We start from the raw sequence: 24,074 nt of genomic DNA on the forward strand, positions 1-24,074 counted from the left end.
GGATGAGCTTAGGTCTCCACACCTCAGTGTGGCCATTTCAGTGTGGATGATTTTAATGAGAAATTATCTTTTGATGAAATATTTTTTATAAAGTGAAAAACCTTATGAACCTTGTACTTGCAGGGGAAGTCAGCTTTGTGGTCACATTTAATTCAGTTTCAGGACAGAGAAGAGAAACAAGAGCACCTTGCAGAATCGCCAGGTGAGAGTTCATTGATTTGATTCTTTCTACAAAACTGGCAGCATTGGACCATGTGAAGGATCAGTCGCATGTGGCTTTGTGCTGCCTCTGTCTCTCGCTGAAATGTATCCATCTTGACAGGAGTGGGGTAAAGTAGAAGGGTCAGTGTTATATACTAGCTGGGAAACCTGAGAAAAGTCACTTGAGGTTTCTGATTGTTAGCCTCCTCATCTACAAGATAGGGAAAATAATATTAGCTATGCCAAGATGCTAATGTTGGTCAAATAAAATAATGTGTGAAAACCCCTAATGGATTGTAAAGGATCATACAAATATACCTCAGTCTCTCCAGGATGAGAGTGTAGTGTGTATGGATTTTCTTCTTGAAGAAAAGTCTATAGCCATCATTTAATAATCTTTCAAAGAAAAAACATGTATGTATGTCTGAAAATCTCCAGGAGTCAGATTTCTTCTTCAGTTTCTAATTAGACATGGTAGAAGTGTCATAACCTTTTAGCTAATTACAGTCTTGTAGGCTTCCTTGATTTTCTACTGTTGTGTATTTTTCACAAGGAACTTGCTTGTCTTTATGCAAAATAGCCATTTATTTACCAAAAGTAGAAGTAACAATGCAAAGCTAGTAGAGATAAAATATCAGCTGTTTGGGAACCTTTTCTAAAATTGGATTATTTTAGACATCCAGAAATGTTAAAAAAATACATATTTTTAAAAACAGCCAACCACAAGCTCTCATTAACATTGCAAATATGATTGGAGCACCCTATCACCATTCCCCTTGCTGCCCCTAGAAGGCAATACTACTCTAAATGAAGTGTTTATCGTTGGAAGCTTAATTTTTTATTGTATTCAATCAGACAGCTAGGAATATGAATTTGATACTACATTGCCTTGGGGGCCCCCCTCCCCCTGCTAAACAGAATGTCAAGGTTCTGCTGTCCCAAGATGTGTAACTGTATTTATAAAGAATGAGATCAAGCTTAAAAGCATTCTCTAGTGTCCATCTCCTTCGCCCCTTTTTCTACTGAAAAATTAGAGTGCATTGGTTTATGCTCTGAAGCTGTCTGTCTCTAATACTTACCTATTCTCCTAGAAAATTTAGCTGTTTGGACCATAAGACCAAGATAGCTTACCGTAACTAGAAAAAATAAATTCCCAGGAAAAATAGCCATCTGTCAGATGAAATGTTGCAAAGTCAAGGCCAGTTAAGGTAGGGGAGGGGAAGCATTTGGCCCTTGTGCCAAATGAGGTGCTTGGGAATGCCCCGCTGGGAGGGGGAGCAGCTGCCAGGCACCAGCATCTTCCTGACTGGTTGGTCAGATGTTGGGTGGCTGAGCAGGAGACAGAGGCCCAGGTGTTTGCAGTGGCCTCCAGTTAGTGTGACCAGCAAAACTCTGAAGTCAGACCCAGTGGTCAAAGCCTCAAGCAGTCACTGTTGATGCTTCACCGGCAAGTGTTGATGAAGGGTTAGTGATAAAGAGTGAATACAAGCGAAATATTTTACTGATCTCAAGTAAGATTTGTATAAGCCATATAGCTTCTGAAATCAATCTATTGTCTGGAGGGATGGATTTTAGTATTAATATTGTTCTAACATTTCTGATAATTCAGCCCATGAAATTTGGACTTAAAAATATGGCAGTGTGGAAAGCATATATCAAAAAGGTTTTCATTACTGAGAAACAATGTGTAATTTTACAAAAATCAGCAGCTCATTGACTCTTCTGCTTTTAAATCTGTGTGTGTGTGTGTGTGTGTGTGTTTTCCAAAAAATATATTTTGTTTGCCAACTGTTAAGCTAATTAATGGCAGTAAACAGTCTGCATTGTCATATTAAAGAAAGATCCTCCAAGTTCTTAGAGCTTCATAGTGGGTTTGAACACTGCTGTTAGTAGCAAGAGCCAGAGTGAGACTAGAAGATAGACCATTACTGTCCCTTCAGAAGCAGCATTAAACGGGACTCAGAGACATTTTAAGGGTCGCAGAAAAATGGGAAAGATCTGTCTCAGCGAGAGGACCATATCAGGGTAGATTATCTTTTTTTTTAATAGACTTTAATTTTAAGTGGCAATATTGAACAGATGCTACAGGGATTTCCCATAAACCCTCTGCCCCCATGCAAGCATAGCCTCCCCAATTATTAGTACCCCCACCAGAGTAGCACATTTCTTAACAACTGATGAACCTACATTGACACATCATCGCCCGAAGTCCATAGTTCGCACTGGGGTCACTCTTGGGGTTGTACATACTGTAGGTTTGGACAAATGTACAAGGACACGGATCCACCATGATAGTATCATAACTGTAGTTTCACTCTGTGCTCCACCTATTCATCCCTTCGTCTCCCCTAACCTCTGGCAACCAGTGACCTTTTTACTGTCTGCCTAGTTTTGCCTTACCCAGAATGTCATATAGTTGGAATCCTATAGTATACAGCCTTTTAAGATCGGCTTCTTTCACGTAATAACAATAAGCACTTAGGTTTCCTCCATGCCTTTCAGACTGTCTTGATTTCACCTACTCAAATTTTGATCTAGTCACTCTACCTAGTGGTTGCAAGTCCTATTTCAAAGAAAGGATCTCAGAATGCAATCAGTCCTAGAAAGAACATTGTTCCTGATATATCACCCAAAAGTTTCTACCTTTAAAAATGTTGGTCAGTTTAAACGTAGATGTTGTTCATAAGCCTTGCATCCTCAGACAAGGTTCCACTAAACTTCAAGTGGATTTCTCAATCATTCGGCAGGGGGTGGGCTAGGATGAAGAAGGCGGTGGAAATACTGCTTTTGAATGGTTATTCTGGATCTAGCCGAAGAATTTTGAGTCCCTCTTCAGTCATCTTATCTTCACCAAAAGTTTTCTATTAATTACTTACCTGCTTATAGACTGTAGATGGTTCTATAAAAGTAATATATACAGTCTCTGCCCTCTGCCAACTTGGTGCCAATGCAGCACTGTTGATTCAGGGAGATAGGCAAAGGGAATTCCTGTGGCTAAGTATTAAATCCAGGAGTGTTTATATTGAAGGAGAAAGTGGTCTACTGCGTTTGAGTTTATTGAATTAAGAAATAGTAATAGAAGTATGTAGTTAAGTAATTTATAAGTTTCTCATCTGGAATAGACTTCTTGGAAACCTTCTCAGATTTTAGATCTATACTATGGCTTAACTCCTTAACCCCTGAAGTGCCTTCTGCGTCACTAATAAAATACAATATTTATATCCTGGGGCTGCCATAATAAAGCATCACACAGTGGGTAGCTTAAAGAACAGAAATTTATTGTCTTACAGTCCCAGAGGCTAGAAGTGCAAATCAAGATGTCAGCAAGGGTGGTTTCTTCCGGGGGTTATGAGGGAGAATGTGCCCCATGCCTCTCTCCTGCCTTCTGGTAGTCTCAGGGGTTCCTTGGTCTTCACTTGGCATTTTCCAAGTGACTGTGTCATCTGTCCCCAGCCCTAGCTCCTAGACATCCCTGTTCTTGGCTCACTGGGACCTCACACTCAACTCATCTTGAAACAAACTCATTATCTCAGCTACCTGTCCCTACGCTTCTCTGCATCTTATTTCATGGCATCATCACCCTTCTCAGTCAAGCTTAGAAGCTGGAAAGTCATCTGTAATGTAACAGAAAGCCCATGGACATGACCTTTTAATGGGCAGGTTTCTTAACCCCTTTGAGCCTGTTTCTTGATTTGCAAAATTAAGATTAAAAAATTCCAAGGGAAGTTTTAATTGGATCGGATAATGTATATTAAAACAGTTTGTATTCATATTTAACATTGTTTCTGACTGTTGAGTCTTGCTCACCCCCTCCATCAGGTCACTAAGTCATGTGTTTTCCGCCACTGAATATTTCCCCTCCAGGTTCTCACCGGCTGGCACTGTCTCAGTTCACCCACAAGCTGGCCTTTAGAATAATTTCTAGCTCATTTTCCTCATTTCTTTCATACCATCGCACTGTCACTGCGGTTAACCAACTAAACAGCGCTGACGAGCATATCATTTCTTTCAGAATCCCTGCCCCCTCCCTGGGATTTCTGTAACTTTCTGACTTGTCGTTTAAGGCTCTGTCATTTGGCCTAAGTAGCCTCATCTTCCTCAATGAGTATTTGTTGAGCATGTCCACTGTATGGGCCTCTACCGGGCCCTCAGGATATTCTGAGAATAGGATATGACTGAGCCTCAGGAGACACATAGTTGAATCGGACTGGCAGAAATGTTAAACTGGTAAGTTTATGATAGATGTTCGGTTTTACAGGTTCTGTTAGAGAGGGAATGGCATCTAACAGTACACTGTGGGGAGAGAGAATATTCAGGAAAGATTTCACACAGGGACCAAATTAAAGCTAAATTTCATTTTGTTTCATTTATTGAGAACTTATTTTGTTCCAGGCGCTATCCTAAGTGCTTTACCCCTGTTTGAATAAGGCAGGTTCTCTTACTGACCCCAGTTTGCAGATGAGGAAACAACCCATATATTAAATTCCTCGCCCGTAAGCAGTTGAGTTGTCTGCAATTTGAGAAAGCCGTGTTCTTAACCTTCAGCTGTACTGCTCTCAGCTGAAGTGGTAAATGGACTAAAACAGGAGACATTAAAGGATGTGTGGGGACATGAAAAAGTACATTGCATGTATAAGAAGCATGGATCGTAAAGGGTGGCCAGAATATAGGGCCCCAGAGGAGGCCCGCAGAACGTGCTCAGGCCGTGATCGCCCTTACGGCGGGTGTGGCTGCCTTTTGAATGGCCGGCTCCTCCTCACTGTTCTCGCCCGTTCTCTGCTCCCAGGCATGACTCCTGCCATCTTGTCTCCCTCTGGCCAAGTTGCTGATTGTGATTTCAGCTCCTTTGTGCCGCTTCATGACCCTTTCTTCCCTTCTCCGCCTCCTCCTCACCACTCCCGTGGCCCTCTGCGCTCTGATCCCCGGGTGCACAGAGGCTTCCCGAGTGCTTCCCTTTCTCCCTGGAGGCAGATTGCTTTCATCAGCACACGTAAGTGGTGATGGTCTCAGACTAACAGGGCACATGCCTGCGAGTCTCTGGAACAACTTACTACTTACTCGGTGTCTGTTACCTCCTGGGTATCAAGAACAGCTGGTGTTTCAAGTGACCCACTGAAAACTCCCTCCCAAAACTGCCATGACAAATGGCCCATTTATCGCCCACCTGGTAAGGAGGGCCCTCAAAAGAACTACCTTTAGATTGGCCTGGCCACGTTGTCTTTGTCCTGGCAGCCCCATCATACTCATTTATACCTGCCAAGTACCAGGCCAGCCTCTGTCACCAAGTGCCGAAACAGGCAAATGCTAATTAACACCAGAATGTTCCCTTCTGTCTTCCCTCAGTGACAGCTTCAAATATATTTACATGTTCTGGTATCTAACCCCTTAGCATAGAATGTGTTTAAAAACTAAAAAAGTACAGGTTTAATATACAGCAAAACCCTCATCTAGATTCTAATGCTATCATTGTTTTTGTAGCTTAGTCTTTATTTACAAAAGGGAAAATTGAAATAAAGGGCACAAAATTCCACAGCATCCCCGTAAAGTGAGGTTCAGCACTGCCAACTCTAATACATTAGCCAATAATTGATTGCTTAGCCATTGCTGTACAAGAGAATCATTTTTCCTTTTATAAATGTTAGCTCTTCAGGCTTTATAAGCAGATGGCTCATGGACATTATACGTCTAAATGTCCATTTAGATTACTCACTGTGCATGATATATATACTATTATTTGGATTTGAACATTGGAGTAGAAACTTGCCAGACCAGAGGGCCCGAAGTCTGAGGTTCCTTTTTAAACACTCAGAGTTTACGGAAGTTGTGTGATTGCAATTCATGAGCCCAGAGATGATTTACATACAGAGTGGCTTAATTTGTAGACATTGCTTCCATGTAATTATCCAGAGCTCCTAGAATGAATAACTTTAGAAAATGACTGGCCTTTACGGCCAGAATTTGTACACATTGCATTATTTGCTAAGTGGGCCCTTTTATGATTCATTTAAACTTTCACAACACAGCCCCAGATTAACTAGACAAAAAAAAAAATAGCTGGTTTACTGTATTAATAAAGTAACATTTAGGAGAAAGAATTTGAGCTTTTCTGCTTTTCGTGAAATTTGTTCGTATCAAAGTAATTTCAAAGTATTTGTAGAATGTGAACCGTGTAGATTTTTTTCTTGTCCTTACTGTTATTTTTCTAATACTTTGTTGATATTTTTCTACATAGTTGCCCTTGGACCAGAAAGAAGAAAATCTGACTCGGGAGTTATGTTGCCGACACTCAGGGTCTCTCTTATCCAGGACATGAGGTATTGGTTCTATGACTAGCATGTGATGATAACTCTGAAGTAGTTATACCTTTTATTTAAATTGCTCCAATGATTTTGGCTGTGTGTACTTTTTGCTTATATATTCTGAAGAAAACATATTTTGCAATCTTCCCTTATTTTATACTATTATGTCTTTTCCTGACCTTAAATCCAAAGAGAAAATGCAGCTGAGAAAAATTTTAAAGCATTCCTAAATTACTGTACCATTTCTTTTGTTCTGTTTTTTTAAAACTTAAATGCCTGCTGCCCAAAGACTCAGACCAGAAAAACCTGCAAATAATGTCAGGTTGCTTGGCAGAAAAACTGCTGCCAGGTAGATTTAATCTGAAGCAAATGCAAATCTGAGAATTATCATTTATGATTATTGGTCTTAGAAATTGTTGGAGGGCCTCCAGATATCTAAAATAGATGTATTGACTGAGGAAGACAGAGGCTTTTTTCTTTTAAACATTTTAGGTACAATACTTATGTCAACTTTTAACACATGGGTGGGTTTAAAGTGAATGGCACAACATTTATAATACTTGTAACTTTCGTTTTATGGCATAATGCTTTATTAATATTACTTGCTGATTTTTTTGAATTTGTCACATACTTGGAATTGAAAGCATTACTTTCATGAGTGGCTTTTACCATCTACTTCTGCAGCAATTTCCGTAGCTTTTTTGTGCCTCTATTTTCCCATGTCTCAGAGAGAAAAACACTTCTCTGTCTCACAGGGTGGTCATGACAAGTCAGTGAGTCAGTCCATTACTGTAAAAGGTTGCGAGACATACTTGGCTCATAGCAGGAGTTCAGTGTAGTTGGTGTTGTTATCGGCAGTGATTTACATATTCGATTGTTACATGGCATTATTCCCTGGAGGATGAAGTGTACTTGGCTCACAAGTCCTTTCTGGGGTCGGCATGAGAGGAGTAGTTGTCATTAGGAGGGAAGAAGTGATCTCCGCTCTCTTAACGAAAACAGAAGACCCCGTGCGTCTGCAGCGTTTCCTCCATCTGCCTCATTTCACCACCATGGTTGTTAAAAACTTTGCAGCTCTGACCTCAGGGGCCAAACTTCTCAAACCTAATTAGGTTTATTAGGTCCTGTCTCAAACGGCTACCCTGCTCCTCCCAGTTTCCTGCCTCTTTACTTTTAGCTCCTTGTGGTGGTGGTTTTTTGAGGGAGGACAGTCCTGTGTAGACGCTGTCCCTTCGCTTTGTCAGAGGCGGCAGAGTGCGCTGGTGAAGACCTCGGGCTTTGGGACCAGCCTGCCGGTGTTCTCCCAGCTCTCGCTCTGTGGCCTGGGCCAATGGCTTTTACTTCCAGTTTTCTCACCTGTAAAATAGGGAAAATAGCACTGTTTCTCTCATAATGTTGGCATAAAGATTCAGTGAGTTAACAAATGTAAAATACCCAAAATAGGCCTGGAAATGTGTGTACTGACTCATGCATACACATACATCTGTTTCTGTATTTTTATGTGTATATATATTTTTACACACGCAATTGTTTAACCATGAATTCCTAATGATATGTGTGATTCCAGTTCAATACCACGAGGATCATTCTAGCCACACCCCTGATTTCTGATTTTTTACTCCAACTGTGAGAAACCTGGCTCTCGTTATCTATAATGTGTTTACTTACTCATGCGACCCCAGGATACACATAAGGTAGCTTCAGAATCTCTGATCCATATTCCTGTAGGCTGCTCTGCTTTTCTTTGCCTTTAGCCTCCCAGTATCCAGTCAAAATACTATTTTCCAAAACTTTGATTAGTTCTCTTCTTCCTCCCCTCCTTTCAGCGTGGTGATTTTATTCATTTGTGGTAGTTAGGTTCATTTGTCAGTTTGTATTCCATTTTGGGTTCCCCCTACATCCTGACTGCTTTTGTTGGGTTTTTGTTTTTTTGGGTTTTTTTTTTAATTTAAATACAGTAAGATTCACTCTGTCTTGGTATGCAGTTCTGTACATTTTCACAGACACACATACTACACAACAGTTCCGTCACCCCAAAAATTCCCTTAGGCTACTGCTTTGGAGTTCATTCCCTCGCCCAGTCAGTTTCCAACCCCTTGACAATCACAGGTATATTCCAAAGCTTTTCCACTGAGAAGGCCTAGAAGTAGTGATACCCAGTATCCCTGAGCCCACCTGGCGCCCGTATACACTAGTTTCTCAACACCATTCTCCAGGGAAAGGAACCAGGACTCCCTAGAGAAGTTACTCATTCCAGGACTGGGAAACCCAAAATACAGGGTGGGCCCAATACATCTTGGTGCCAGAGAGTAAGGAAGTGCACAGAGAAGGGTAGTCTATAAGACACAGGTGCTAGCCAGCAGAACTCACAATGGCCAAGGCTGAAACAATTTGAGCAATGTAATAAATAAATATTGGAGCATTACCCATAGAGTAAAACAAATATGCAAGAGTCCGTTCTGATATAAATAAAGGACTAAGTAAACAAGTGGCAGTGACAAGTGGTAGTAATGGGACAGCTCTTTTTAACAGAAGCATTCCAATTAATACATACAGAAGAACAAAGTAGAAAAATTAGTGGTTGAATTTTAAGGTAAAACCAGGATATTTGTAGTTTCAAACTATCTCCCCCACAAATTTATTAATTACAGAGAAAAATATAGTAACTTTACAATGGAAAAACCACCAGTGCAGACACCACCCTATCCAACTGATCAAGGGTAGCATCACTAGTAATGAGACATACCCCTGTGCCCCTGATGTGACTCGCTGGGAAGAGTGCATCACTTGTGCAGTGTTCTTGCCGTAAGTGTGTAACCTCCACTAAACTATGAGGCAACATCAGAAAAATCCAAATTGAGGGGCCTTCTACAAAATAACTGACCAGCGCTCTTCAAAAGTGTCAAGGTCCTGAAGGATGAGGAAAGGCCGAGGGACTATCATGGGTGAGGAGGCTGAGGCGATGTCGGGCAGGTGCAGCACAGGACCCTGGATTAGGCTTCTGGAACAGAGGAAGGACGCGCGTGGGAAAACTGGCGCAGTCGGTCTGTAGTTCAGTTAAGGGTACTGTGCCACTGCTGACGTCTTCATTTGGTTATGTAAGACGTGAACATGGGCGAAACTGGGTATACAGGAATCTCTGTACTACTTTTGCAACACTTGCGTAAGTCAAATTATTTAAAACTAACGCATTATGTGTGCATTTTTTTAAACTGGGCCTGGTATGCAGTAAATGTCTGAGGACTGCTACTGTGGATATGCAGGAGTACAAGCTTGTCATTGTCTAGGGGGTATTCAGAACAACTGCTGCTCACCTGTTCTGTTGCATGTTTGATCAGCGAGCCATGACCTCTGTCGTCTTAGCCCCTGTGGTTTCTCACCTGGATTGCATCACCGTCCCCATATTTCCATGCTTGCCCTACTGCGGTTCACTGGTGATGTGGTCTCAGAGTGAAGTCCCGATCAGGGTGAAATCCTGTCTGACCGCCGTGCTGTCTCCTGCCCTCCTCCCCGCCCCACCCCCCATGCCACTTCTTTGTTTCCTCCTGCATGCCAAGCTTATTTCCTGCCCTTGGGCCTTTTTCTATCTATTCCCTTCACCTAATAGCATTCCCCTGATTTCTGGCCCCAAAGAATTTCCACTGGCCACACTCCCTTCTTGCCGTTGGCATATTCAAATGTCACTTCCTCTAAGAAGCCGTCTCAGACCACTTGGTCTCAAGCAGCCACCCAGTCACTCTTCCAAATTCCCCTGTTTTAATTCTCTGCATAGTATTTATTTGAGTTTGTTTGTTTTCCTACCACTATTTGTAAACTTTATGAGGGGAATCTATCTGACATGTAAAACTGTTGAATTGCTAGTGTTACTAGAGTCTGGCACATTATTGGTGCTCAATTAATATTTGTTAAATGAAGGACATACCACATTTTAAGCTCTGTGAGTGTGAGGCAGGGAGTGTGTGTGTGTGTGTGTGTGTGTGTGTGTGTGTGTGTGTGTGTGTGTGTGTGTGTGTGTTTAACATTTTTGCGTATATCTTAATCTGACTGAACTGGTCAGCTGCTATTGAATTGTATTGGTTACCATTTTGAAGCTTAAAAAGGTGTCGATTGCTGGCATACTTTTTACTAATCAACTTAAAGCTTAGAGTACAGAAGAAATTTGAGAAGTCATATTGCTTAACATCTTCCCTTTATAGATGTGGAGACTCAGGCCCAGACAGGTCAAGTCCAAGACCGTGTAGCCAGTTACCAGCAGAAGGCCGGGAACTCAGGCCTCCCACCACAGGTCACGTCTCTTTCTAACTAGATGCAGGTTCTCCGCCTTTGCCTTGTTGCCAGAAAAATGCCAAGTGTGACTTGGCACAAACAAGTTGGCAGTGATGTGTGCACATCAGCCTACATATAATTTAGGATAACTTTGGATAATCCGTGTTTGTTCAGGACTGTCAACTAGAAAACTGACGCACAGAGGATTACTTTGGCTTTCCATTTTCAGACTTTGTCTTATAAAAACCTGAAAGAGACCTCAGAGGATAAGCATCCTCAAGTGGTGTTTTGGCTAAATGACAGATGCTTTTAATAAAACTTGATTGGTTGATTAATTCCAAAAGGTATTTAGTAAGGCAGAGAGGTGTTGCCCAGAAAAACTCCCCAGGATTTTTCCCTAACACTTTATTACAGAAAAATTTAACCGTGCAGCCAAGACAGAGATTTTACAGTGAATACATCCTTGTACCCACCACCTAAATGCTACCATTAACATCTTTCCATAGTTTTTTTTAATTGTGGTAAAATACATACAAAAATGTATATAACATAAAATGCCCCATTTATTGTTGTGCAGCCATCTCTAGAGCGCTCTGTCACCCCAAACTGAATCTCTGTACCATCGAATCACAGCTCCCCATTCTCCCATTCCCCTAATCCCTGGTAACCTCTATCCTATTTTTCTGTCTCTATGAATTTGACTATTCTGGGAACCTCACCTAAGTCGAATCATGCCTTTTGCTTCTGGTTTCTTCCACTTGGCGTAGGGTTTTTGAGGTTCCATGTCATTGCAAGCTCCAGAATTTCCTTCCATTTTAAAGTGAATAATACTGCATCTCAGGTATTGTTCCCTTCATCCACTGATGGACTTCTGGGTGGCTTCCACCTTTTGGCTGTTGTGAATACTATGAACACGGGTTTACAAAATCTGTTCAAGTCCACACTTTCACTTCTTTAGGGTATTTCCCCAGGAAGTAGAATTACTTGATCGTGTGGTATTTCTAATGTTTAATTTTTTGAAGATCCATCATACTGTTTTCCGCAGTGGCTGAACCATTTTGTATTCCCACCAAAAGTGCACAGGGGTTCTGGTTTCTCCACATCCTCACCAACACTTGTTTTGTTTTTTTGACAGCACCCATCCTGATGGGTGTGGCCTCCAAGTTGCTGATGGTTCGCACAGCAGCAGTCTTTCTAGGTCTTCATACACCATGTGCTAAATAGTCTTCACCTTCATAAGCTCAGAGACCAAATCATTAGTTAGCCAAAATGTAATCAGACTGTAAGATGCTGACTCCTGTTAACCAAGAAACTTCCCTCAAATACCTAAGAGAAACGGAAAAATAATGGGCCAGTTTTGGGTCATCTGCCCACTCGGGTCTAATCGCCTTTGGCCGGGGTCACAGGAAGCTGGGTTTTTTTTATTACTTCCCTAACCAGATGACTCAGTACTGTCTCCCTGATGGGAGTCTGCGCTGCCTGGAAGCTGGAGTAACACCGGAGGCTGTTTGCTCCCGTGAGCGGCAGAGACGTGGCGGCCTGATCGCCAGCTCTGGGCTGGCGGCCCCATGCTCGTGGGCTGGGGCACCTCGGAAGCCCAGGAGAAACGCCGTCCAGGGTTCTCTCTCCCTTTTCTCTGCTTCCATTCTGCCCCTGTATATAAGATGGCTGTTTATATATAGGCTGTTCTTATTCCTGATATGTTTATTTTAGAGTTTAATTCTCCATGGACAGGCTTCTTTGCCTGTTTCCAAGTTCTTGGCTTCATCGCCATCCCTAATCGCCACCTCGATAGTCACGTGCGTGGGTTCCCATAAGGAAAAATAACCCGAGTGATATTCTGAGTTTGGATTTCTTTCAATCTGGGCAATTAAAGAAAAAGCTCGTTTTCTGAAGATGAGGTAGCACACCTCCCTGCGTGCAGGCTCTCCGGTGGGCACCTGTCTGTGTTGGTACCTCCTGTCTTCCCACGTTTATCTCTAGGGGCAAAACACTGGCAATTTAGGGACTTTGAGTACTCACGGTTGCCAAGTGTCTTGGCGCCAGATTGCTTACGAGCTGGCAAGGGTCCTGGACGGACACGTCTCCAAGCTGTATCCCCTTTGTCTTACTACTGCAAATGACTCCCCAAGACCTTCACAAATGCCACGTATCACCAAACTGTCAGCTATAGAATGATTTTTTTTTTTTGCTCCAAAGAGAAAAGCCGGGGACAATAAATAATTGTCTGGATTATCCACGTGTAAAAGAGGAGTACAGTTGACCCTTGAATACCTCAGAGTTTGAGGGCACAGCCTTCCCTCCCTGTATCGTTGAAAATCTGCATATAACTTTTGACCCTCCAAAAACTTAACAGCCTGCTGTTGACCTTACTAGTCTTACCAATAACATAGTCGGTCAACATGTATTTTGTATATTTATTATATATGCATTTCTTATAATGTATATATTATTTCCTACAACACAGCAAGCTGGAGAAAATGTTTCTTCAAATTGTCACAAGTCTCCAAAAGTTTTACAATGCTTTTATTGAAAAAATCTGCGTGTAAGTGAGCCTGTGCAGTTCAAACCCATGTTATTTAACTGTCAGCTGTGTTACATGGTGTTACCATTATTACCAGTTTCTTTCCAGAGTAGCCATTCACATATCACCCAACTATTCAAACAGACTTTTATTCTCAATGACAAAATAGCATTAGTGATAAGGGCATGGTAGAACATTACATGACCTAGCAGATTGTGAGTACTATAATCCAAATACAGGTACTCTGAATATGTAAGTGAATGAACGGGATATCTGAGTAAATCCTAGAAACGTTCTGTTTATATATAAAGATGGGAATAAATTAGTTGAGAGTGAATTGGCTAGTCCCTGTACCTTTTTAAAAGAGTGTACATATGCTTGTGAGCCACCGGCTTTATTCTACACTAAACCTGAATGGCCATGATTGATTTTGTTACCCCTAGAAAGGATTATTTGAGGAATTTTTATGACTGTACAGAATACAAGCTTAAACTAAAACTGGCTATTCCATAATTTCTCTAATAAATATTATCGGGCTTCATTGGTGATTCAGTGAAATAAGCAACAGTTTTGAACATAGGAAATGTGGTCCTATTTAGCTGCTGCCACTTGTAGAAATCATTTGGTTTTAGGGAACAGAAGACCAATCAAACTGACTTACGTAGAAAGGGGAATTTACTCTCACCGTCTCACTAGAAGCACGTCTGCCCTGCGGCTTCCTTCGCACCTCGTTCTCCTCCCCTCCCTTCCTTTCCCCTCCTTTCTGCTTTCTTGTGCACTTGCCCCCCAAGCCCTCAACCCAAGAAAGATGGGCATCTTTTGTCAGTTTTAGCATTGAACAGAAACTAACTTGGTTTCCAGAGCGCCAGTCTCCAGTCTCTGAGACCAAGTCTGATGGGCGCAGCTTAGATCAGGCACACCCTGCTACCCAGGCCAGTCTGTCTGAGGGGTTAGGAAGGCGGGGCCATCCTGGTACCCGGAGTGGGTCTTCTGGGTCTGTACAGGGGGAGCTTCCCCAGGACTGTGAGTGCCGGGAAGAGGTGACTGATTGGTAGAAAACGGGTGGCATCTCTGGAGTCACATTTACTGTCTCTGATGCTGGCTGGGTCGCTTAGGCCTGCGTCTCACTCTTTTTTCTCTTCTTTAAAGTGAAATGATGATGGTCTTCCTATCACTGGTTATTGTGATGATCAGATGAAATGAAATATGTAAAAACTTTCCTAAATTAGAAAGCTTTATACTAGAGTTAGAAACAAGTAAGGTATTTAAACCCAACCCATATGCTTTTCTGTTAATTAACAGGATCTGTTTTGGAATGAATGCTTGTATAGTATTACACTGAATGCCATTATAATCATCCACAATAAATCATTTCAATTAAAAACATTCAGATGGTATAACTGCACACAGATTCTTAAAATAGATTTGGATTAAAGTTTAATAACAAAACATAAATTAAGGCACAAAGTCAGATCTAGGTTTACAAAAACAACAGTTTTTCAAGCTGCTGATATGCGCTGGATGCCGTTGGGCGCCAAGAAGGGTATAAGGCCGCTCAGGATACTGGGGTCCTTGTTCTCAGGGAGCTTTTGTCAGACCGGGAAAAATGCGGACCAAGTTCAGAGGGTGAAAGCGATAGGCGGCGGCGCAGTGAAATGCAGATTCGGCCGCAGAATCTCATGAACCGGAGGGGCCGCTGAAGGCTGTCCTGGTCGTGGCGAGCTCACGAGGAGGACCCGGAGTCCCACACACGTACATGGGATAGGGGAGCTAGAGGCGGGGTCCTGTAGGTAGTGGAATGCGCGGTGAGTCAGCTGCCTGGAAGGCAGTTCTGTTTAACAGGAAGATAAGTTGAGACTGAAGGGTAGTCAATAAACCTTGAATAGGTGACTGAGCGATTCAGGCTGTATCCCATGAGCCTGAAGGTTCTGGAACAAAGTCACACTAAGGAGGCAGCCATTTAGTCAGAGTGAGTTCCCTGGTAGCAGTGGCGACGATGGGCTTGAGGAGGTGAGTCTGGGGCCCCATCTCCTGCCTCCCATGCCTCCCTCCAAAAGAATCCAGCGTGAACACTTTCATGATGCGGCTGCTGATTCCTACCTAAAACACGTTTCACTCTATTCCAGCCCTTCCCATTTTCCTCAAACACAGACTTTTTTTCAAATTATAATTATCTCCTACTTTGTCATTCTCCATCTACCATATTGCCAGATATTTAAGACCAACATAAAACTAATTTCAGAAGATTGTACTGCTTTAGAGTAGAGAGAACACTTACGAAAGTCTGTACAACATGAGTGCTTTCCAGACCCAACACAGATTCATTTTCAGTGGATGCACTTTGAATCAGCTTGGGATTCGTTCCAGAATCACAGGAGCTCTGACTGGCTCTGTACCACAGCGGCACCTGTCAGTACTGTGGGACTTTAACCGGTAATTCCTGGGCGCTTTCCCCTTGTTGCTCTGAGTCAGCTGTGTCATCAGCAGGAGACATCAGCAGGCTGCAGGAGCACCGGTGCTGTTTCTCAGGCTCAGACTGGAGGTGCCTGCTTGGACTGTCGGGTGCCCACCCCCCCCACTGCCACCACCGCCAGTAAGAGCCACGGTCTTAGAGGGGGCTGCCTGACCCCGGCTCTCTCCACACATGGCTGTGTGTAATGGTATTAGCCCTGTCAAGATAAAATAAGTCTGCCATAAATTCTGAAAAAAATCCTTAGAGGTGCGGTGAGGTTGGCTCAGCCTACAAAAACGGCAACAAAATATTCTGACTTCTCATTTGGACATGTTTGTAAGCCACTTCATTAGTGTGTCTTTATGATGTGATACACTTTATGTCTTGTTTACCAAGAGTGATCATATATCAACACTGAGGGCCTAAGTCTTGAGATGGAGGGATTGAGAGAGGACAGGAAGGAGAAAGGGGGAGAGGATGGAAAAAAGAAAGAAAATGAGTATTTTGCAAGAAGGGTATCCCTTATTCTGAATGCTTAGAATCATCGGAGGAAAGGGTTCATTGCAGTATTTATTACAGCTAGGATGAGTTATTCTGGACTTAGAAGAATCAAAGGAAGGGACGGTGGGCCCCAATCACAAAGACTTTCAGCGACTCACTGTAGTGGTTTTGTGATGACTCTGTCCTTCGGCCTGCCCTCCCTGCCCACTCCTCCTTCCGCCTTGGGGGGGACATCCTTCAGGAAGAGAAACCCAGTGCCCCTGGGTAGAGTGTTGACTTCTGCACGGAACTCTGCCTGTCTATGTATGTATAGAGAGAGAGCATTCGGCTGGGGTTTGACCACACACTCTTTGTTGCCACACAATTGAATTTGTCAATACAATAGAACTACAGCTTGTCTTCTAATGCCGTAGAAAGTAAGATCCCATATTTTCCATATGTTGTCTAGGGCTACTTAAAAATAATTCAGTACATTAAAGTTGTGGTATATCATTAGTTAAACTGTAGAACAATCATTTTGAATAAAAACTTGAATATTCAGCCTGTTTTATTGCTTCATTTTCCTGAGGGTCAAGAATAGTCAAGTGCCAGTTTACAGGTATTTGTGCGGCTGAAACAAGAACATACCAAAACCCGAAAGAGTAAATGAACGTGGACTGCTTATTTTAGGGTGTTATCCGTCCACCTGTGTCATAATGGTAATTCTGATGTGGGACTAAATTCTTGGTTCAGATGGAAACTTGGAAGGCTTAATCAACATAAATTGTGTCACCCCTTGCTTCCCCAAAGTCTGAAAGATGTGTTCGTGCAAAGTGCCCTTTTAGTTGGTTTCCAGTTCTAGGTCATTCTTGGGATCTACATCTTTTCTGTCGCTCCTGTTCTTTAGGCATATCCAGAACATGAGTGAGATCAAGACTGACGTGGGGCGAGCTCGGGCGTGGATAAGATTGTCCCTGGAGAAGAAGCTGTTGTCCCAGCACCTGAAGCAGTTGCTCTCTAACCAGCCACTCACCAAGTAAGAGAAAGCCTCTCGAGCTGTTTCTGTCCCTGTGACCTGTGCGTCTGCAAAGCAGATTGCGTAAGCTGACCGGCAGGCTTCATCAGCATGAATTGCTGACTCCTCTGCACCACACGCTCCTCCTTTCTCACAGACGTGTGCTTGAGAGACTCTGTCTTGGCTTAATACTGGATTATATCTGGGAAGGCACACCCATGTGCACAGCCAGAGGCCAGATTGCTCTGCTCCCATCAGAAGGGAAGCTAACTAGTCCACACAGGTTGACAGTAACATCCAAAAGATAAGCTGAATTTATGTAAACTTATATCGTACTGTAATGATCAAATGAAAACCTGAAGTAGCAAAAGGCTTAAAAAATAAAAAGTCCACAGTAAAGGGCTTCTGAGCGTTTGCCAGCACTTACAGTTGGTAGTCCAGAGCCAGGAACCCAGTCAAGTGCACGTTAGTTGATTGTTAATTGTTTTCGTAGTTTCCCTTTACTCCATCTAGAAACTCTCTTGGGTGAAATGCATCATCCAGATAATATGTACATTAGAGCAGATTTGAAGGCTGAGGACTTTGAGTTCTCTAGAACAAAGGTATGCAAAGAATTCAGCAGAGACCTCAAACATGGCAGTCTTGAAATCCCATCACGGTAACCCAGTGTTTTTTGTAGTTTCCCATTTGTATATATTGCTGTAGGATCACTTACATCATGGAGCATTTTCGGATGTCTTAATGTCCAAAGAAGAATAGGTTTGGTAGAGAATGCAGTGTGAAGCCTGTGAGCTTGACCTCATTCTCTTACATGACTGCTACCCCTTCCCCTCCCCACACATTCATGCCCATTATGGCCAAAGTACAAAGAGGGAGATGATCATCAGTTGAAATCCTACTACATAAAGGTAAATATTAAATATTTCAGGTGTCTTCTTCTGTACTTTCTTCCATGCATCTCATATTCTCTTAGCTAAAATTGTACTATATTTGCAATTCAGTATCATCCTTTTTTTAGCTTAACACAGTATCATAAACCTTTCACTGTACCATAAGGGAAGGGTTTAAGTTCTAAAGTCTGCCTGTATTCAGAGCTGCCTTTACTGTTTGAATGACTTTAGATAAGATACTGCCAAGAGACTTACCTAGGGTAGTGTTAAAGATTAAATATATAATGACTCATAAAACACTTAGAGAAGTGTTTAAATGTAAATGCTGAATAATAGTTACTTATTTTTAGTAGTAGTTTTATAATCATTAAAACTCTTAGTAAACTTTATTTTGAATGCTCATACAATATCCCAAACAATGCATATACCACGATATATTTTAACTTTTTACAGATAACATTTTAGTGGATATTTATGGGTAAATTTTTGCCTATATTTCACATGTCCTTAGAACTGAGTCTTTAATGTAAAATTAATGAGTCAAGGGGTATGACTAGTTAAAATAATTATTACCAACAAACTGCTTTCCTGAAATTTTCAGTCCCACCAGCTATAAGAGTAACTATTCATTGCACAAACAGCGATAGACTCATAGACACTGAGAAGCGACTGGTGGTAACCATGGGGGAGGGGTTGGGGAAGGGGAGGAGGATAAAAAGGCACAAAAATTCTCAGTCATAACATAAGTTAGTCACAGGGATGGTAGTGCGGCATGGGGAATATAGCCAGTGTTTCTGTAACATTTTCCTATGTTGACAGATAGTAACTGCACTAGATGGGGTGAGGATTTAATAATGTGGGTAAATGTTGAACCCCTGTGCTGTATATTTGAAACCAATATAAGATTGTATATCAACTATACTTCAGTTAAAAAAAAAGAATAGCTATTCATTGCGCCCCTCCCCCCTCCCCAGCACTGATCAGCAGTTTATAAATCTTTATCAGTTTGATAGACAAAATGGATACATTGGGTTTTTTTTTCAATTAACTAGTTAGGTTAAAATTGTATTATTAACTGTATTTATGTCCATTTTTGTGAATTGCCTGTACTTTCCAGGTTAAAATTCTATCCGTAATTTGTCTAAGTGGAGGTGTTTGTTCAGAAGACATAGTAAAAAGCATGAAAAATGTACCGAACTCTCGTGTGCTCATCTCACCACCCTCTCCTAGGAAGCTTTATAAGCGCTACGCTTTCCTGCGTTGTGAAGAAGAAAGAGAGCAGTTTCTGTACCATCTCCTCTCCCTCAACGCTGTGGACTACTTCTGCTTCACCAGCGTGTTCACCACCATCGGTGAGTCCGCAGCAGCGACTAAGTGCGGCCGCTCAGATGACTGATGCAGTCAGCTCGTGTTGCTCGCGTGAGACACATACTGCAGTGCAGGGAGACAGGCGCTGGGAGGCACCCCCGTCTCCACTTAGGAAGGAAGGTTGTGCCCCAGCTGCTGGGAGACAGCCCTCAGCTGTCAGCCCCCCTGGGCGTGCCTCACCCAAGCCGCCTGCCTTTGCCCAGGCGATCCTCCTCCCAGGGCCGGTGGCTGATCGCAGGCTGTCCCAGGCCTCACCCCGGCATGAGCTGCATCGCAGCCCATCTTCTCTCTCAGCCGAACCTGCTTTCTTCCCCAGGCGCTGATCCCAGGGGCAACAGGCTGCCATGCTAGTTTCTGGCTGAGAGTCTGCTTCCCAAAAAACCCATTCCACAACCGGAAATGGGATGGATGGGAAAGGGAGTGTTTTCCTAAACAAATATCCCAATATCATACCTGAAACACACAAATTCAAAGACTCCGTATACAACAACAGACTTACATAACTGAGCATCACTGAAGTTTGATGGTTCAGAAAGACTTCCGGATATTGCTGGACGCTGGGTCTGTAGGGGGAGGAAACGCTGATCAGGTTCCTTCCCTACTTTGGAGAATTACTACTTGTATCAGTGAGGAATTATGTTCAGTTGCAAGTATCAGAAACTTGGAAAACAGTGCTTTAAACAAATCAGTCGTTTTGCTTTTCTGGCCTAATGAGAAGTGTCGGGGTGGCCAGTCTGCGGTGCCATCGTGGACGCGGGCTCTTTGTCCCTCTCCTGCTAGACCATCTTCGGTGTATGCCCATCCCCTGAGGCTCACAAGATGGCTCTTTCCAGTCCACCTTCTAGCAAGAGTGCCAAGGAGGAGGGGGCAGAATCAGTGCTAGAAAAACAGAATTTTCCAAGAAATGCCAGTAAATATCACTAACATTTCCCTGGCCATCGCATTGATTCTGGCTTTCTAGTCTCTGCTAGAGGCAGACAAGGAAAATAGAGTTGGAATGGGTATTGGGCCAACCTGGAAGTCTGTCCACTGTCTGTTAGCATGTAAACTTACCTGTTAGCTTATGACGTCACTGCAGGTGTAAGGCTAACATGTTATACATGCTTTTGAGAGAAGAAATAACCACATTGTTTTTTTCATGTGAAACCTTCATAAGAGTGTATATCAATAATACCTTAATAAAAAAATTTTAAAAATTAAATAAAAGAAGAAATAGCAGCAGAGACAGCAGGACTCCTGAGTTCCTACCTGTATCTGCAGCTTTTTCTTCATCTAAGTGACTCTTTCAGTTTGAGGAATTGAGATCTTCACGAAAGAAGTATTCTGAGTTTAATAATATTACTCTTTTTAACCTTTATGAAATCATTTTTGTGCCCTTTGCCGCCACAGAACCGCTGACCCTAAATAGGCCTTTCTCTGCAGCTTATTTCTAATCATCAATGAAAGAAATGAGAGCAGCCCCGGCCCCTCAAACAGCCTTGCGCTGTAACCTCTTCTGCTTTTGGTCTCAAAACCCATTTGATCCTGATGATTACTAAACCGTGAAAGTGTGACCTTTCCTCTGACATTCTCTTTTCCTTCAGTAAAATAAAAAGACAGGTTTTTCACCCAGCATAATAGAAAGTCGTCTATGTAAAACTAGGGAAACGAACCATTTGTCCCATTCATTTTCCTCATCTAAGCTCGCTGAACCAAGGGATCATTTTGTGTTTCTGTTTCTGGGCACCCTGTCCAGTAAGTGTTTGTCATCCTACATGTAAATCTTTCAAGGAATACTCCCATCCCTCCTAGTGAGGGAATAAGCAAAAATTCCAAGGATACCAACAAAAAACTACTGATTCTACTCTGCTTTTCTAAAAAAGAAAAAAGTATGTTTCTCTTGGATAAAAATGTGCTCGTGGGCTTGAGCCATCTCCATGTTTAGAGGAGTGGAGGGAGGTGTACTGTGTAACTTTATGGGGCTTCCACGCTGGAGAAAAGTCAGTGGTAGGACAGTGACATCTAGTGGTGGCCCGTTGAAGAGCCTTCATGGGGATCAGGTTCACGCGGCTCCCTTTACACATCTGGATTCTTTCCCCGGGGCAGCTCTTGCTCGTGAGTAACTGTAGTAACTTTCTGAATTGTCGATTTTATGTTATGTCCTGAATGGCATCATATAATACCCTGGGCTCTGCATCTGTGCAGTGAAATTGTGCTGGGTTCTGAAGTGCAGTGCATTGAAGTCTTGCTCAAGAAAATCAGCAACAAGGGGATTTTGTCAAGAAGTCACCCACCCCCTTTTTTATATTAAACCATATCAGTAACCGTGCTCATCTGTACTTTATTTTGGAACAAAATTTATGAAAGCATTCATGCAATGAAAATACTAAGTAGCACAGTCAGTTCTGGTGCTAATGCCTGAGATTGTTTATGAGCGTAGTGCCATACGTCACCACGGTGATACTCCACATGCCATGGTGATGCGTATGTCATGGAAACCAACACAAGTATTGGGACTTGTGGCTTACAAACTGGACCTCATCTCTCTACATTAGAAGAGGGTATGGTCTCACTTTTGTTTAAGAACATCTTGAGAGATCATAAAAAGCAAATTTTCTGTGAAAGCTCAGAATTCTTGATGTAAATTTGTTTTATTATCAGAAGAACTTTATTGTAATTTTTTCATTAATTTCAGCACTCTTGTTCCAGTGATTCCATATAGGTCCGTGATCATCCCCATCAAAAAGCTGAGCAATGCGATTATCACCTCGAATCCTTGGATCTGTGTATCAGGAGAGCTGGGAGACACGGGAGTAATGCAGATCCCCAAAAACCTCCTTGAAATGACTTTTGAGGTAGGTTCAGCCAATACACTTCTTAGAAGAAAACATCATACATAGCTCTACACAGGATTCCAGTTTTGCTTTTTCATTTTCCTTGACTCAGTTAACAGAAAGGAACACTCAAGCATGCAGGATCATTGATTGTGATTATATGCCTCATCTTGTTGTAAATACAATAATGTGTTTTGTATTTTTTGTTGTTTTAATTACTAACCTCTGTTTTTCCACTTGTAATGGTAGATTTGGGGGCTTTACCCGGTCCCATCCCACGATTCTCAGAATGTAGCACAGACCTAGCAAGTAGAGACTGCTAGCTGAGCGCTTTCCCCGCGGTGGCTCCCTTCCCTACCGTAAAATGCCCCCTGCCAGCGCCTGGACAAGAGATCTGACACCTGTGCTCAGAGCTTATAGACCACATGGTGATGTTTAAAGAGTGAAGTATTTTGTGAAAGTACCTTCCAATGTCATACGCCATTTTCAAGTCACCTGGTGGAGTATTCCCGTGAATTTGAGCCCACGTGCAGGTTGATTGACCTTCTTCATGCAGGAGGATGACAAATACTTGCTCTTACTTCAGCAGGAATGTGGTACCAGCTGAGTGTCCTGTGCTCACATTCCATGATGTTCTAGGAAAAGCAGTTTCCCCTCAGAGCCGTAACAGCTCCTAGGAGCCCATTTTGGCCCCGTCTAGCTAGTAGACTCACAGCCAGCCGTATATAAAAATCTTAAACCCTGGGCTTTCCTCTGGTTACCAGGGATGGAACATAAACTGCATTGTGAGTCCCGCTGTGGCTCTTCCCGGGCTCCCTCTGGTACCCGCCTGCTTGTTTGTCTCTGCTGCCACCCTCCCTCACCTGGATGGCTGTGATGCGTCCTCACTGCGACGCAAAGTCAAGGGCTTTCGACTCGCAGCTCAAATGTCCCCAACCATGAATAGTCAGTGGTGTGTTTGGTATTTTATCAGAATTGAAAAATCAGGAGTTAATGGATATTTATGTTTACCACCCTCATTATCAATGCTTTCATTTGTACTTGTCCACAAAGAGCGAGGGAGGACATTGATAACCACGCATTTTTTATGATAGCTTCAAAGACTTTTAGTAGATGAGGATTTTATTAGGAACAGAAAAGCAGACATGTCAGTGATACTTTTTTTTTTTATATCTTTAGCTGTTTCCTGTCCTCTGTATAACAATCTAGAAAGCATCCTTCTCCCAATTCCTGAAATGCTTCCCATCCTAAGGCACAAGTCACTGTCCCTGTGATGTGTCTCAGTTCCCCGCTGAGCACCGATGGTACCTTTCCCAGTGTTCTGGTACTTGTCTGCCTCTCTAGTCGAGCCCCATGGGCAGTGCCCCTTACTTGATAGTCTGTGGGTCTCCTCTCGCATTAGAGGGGGGTTTGTTAGATGAGAATATGTTCCCCAGTGCACAGCGGGGCACATAGTGCAACCTCTGTGACTGTTAAGTGAGGTGGAACCGAAGCACCCCTCTAAAGCCGAGAGGTAGCGGGTGGGATGGGGTGCTGAATAACCTGTGGTCCTGTCCCCGCAGTGCCAGAACCTGGGGAAGCTGACTACTGTTCAGATTGGTCACGATAACTCGGGCCTGTTGGCCAAGTGGCTCGTGGACTGTGTCATGGTCAGAAATGAAATCACAGGACATACATACCGGTAAGTGAGTGTCCTTGACCGCTCAGGATTCTTTGAGACTCTTTACACATGAAAAGGTTTAAGAGGTATTTTCTTTCTAGGGTTT

At 42.7% G+C, this 24,074-nt stretch overlaps 1 protein-coding gene and 1 long non-coding RNA gene across 10 annotated transcripts in view; one reads left to right on the forward strand and one right to left on the reverse strand.

Moving 5' to 3' along the window:
• Positions 1-24,074, forward strand: part of DENND5B (DENN domain containing 5B) — a 153,070-nt gene that overhangs the window by 117,477 nt on the left and 11,519 nt on the right. For all 9 annotated transcript variants that reach the window (XM_073223371.1, XM_073223372.1, XM_073223366.1 and 6 more), the window contains 6 exons: positions 124-202; positions 6,434-6,515; positions 17,130-17,258; positions 19,358-19,479; positions 22,184-22,329; positions 23,871-23,989. In XM_073223371.1, coding sequence (XP_073079472.1) covers positions 124-202; positions 6,434-6,515; positions 17,130-17,258; positions 19,358-19,479; positions 22,184-22,329; positions 23,871-23,989 — 677 coding nt within the window. The remainder of the gene's footprint in view (positions 1-123; positions 203-6,433; positions 6,516-17,129; positions 17,259-19,357; positions 19,480-22,183; positions 22,330-23,870; positions 23,990-24,074) is intronic.
• Positions 7,051-9,936, reverse strand: LOC140846546 (uncharacterized). The gene is made up of 2 exons (XR_012125746.1): positions 9,385-9,936; positions 7,051-7,856 (listed from the first exon to the last, which is right to left on the reverse strand). It is a non-coding gene; the product is annotated as an uncharacterized lncRNA (long non-coding RNA).

This window comes from Manis javanica, chromosome 15 (genome assembly GCF_040802235.1).
Source record: "Manis javanica isolate MJ-LG chromosome 15, MJ_LKY, whole genome shotgun sequence".
NCBI lineage: Eukaryota > Metazoa > Chordata > Mammalia > Pholidota > Manidae > Manis > Manis javanica.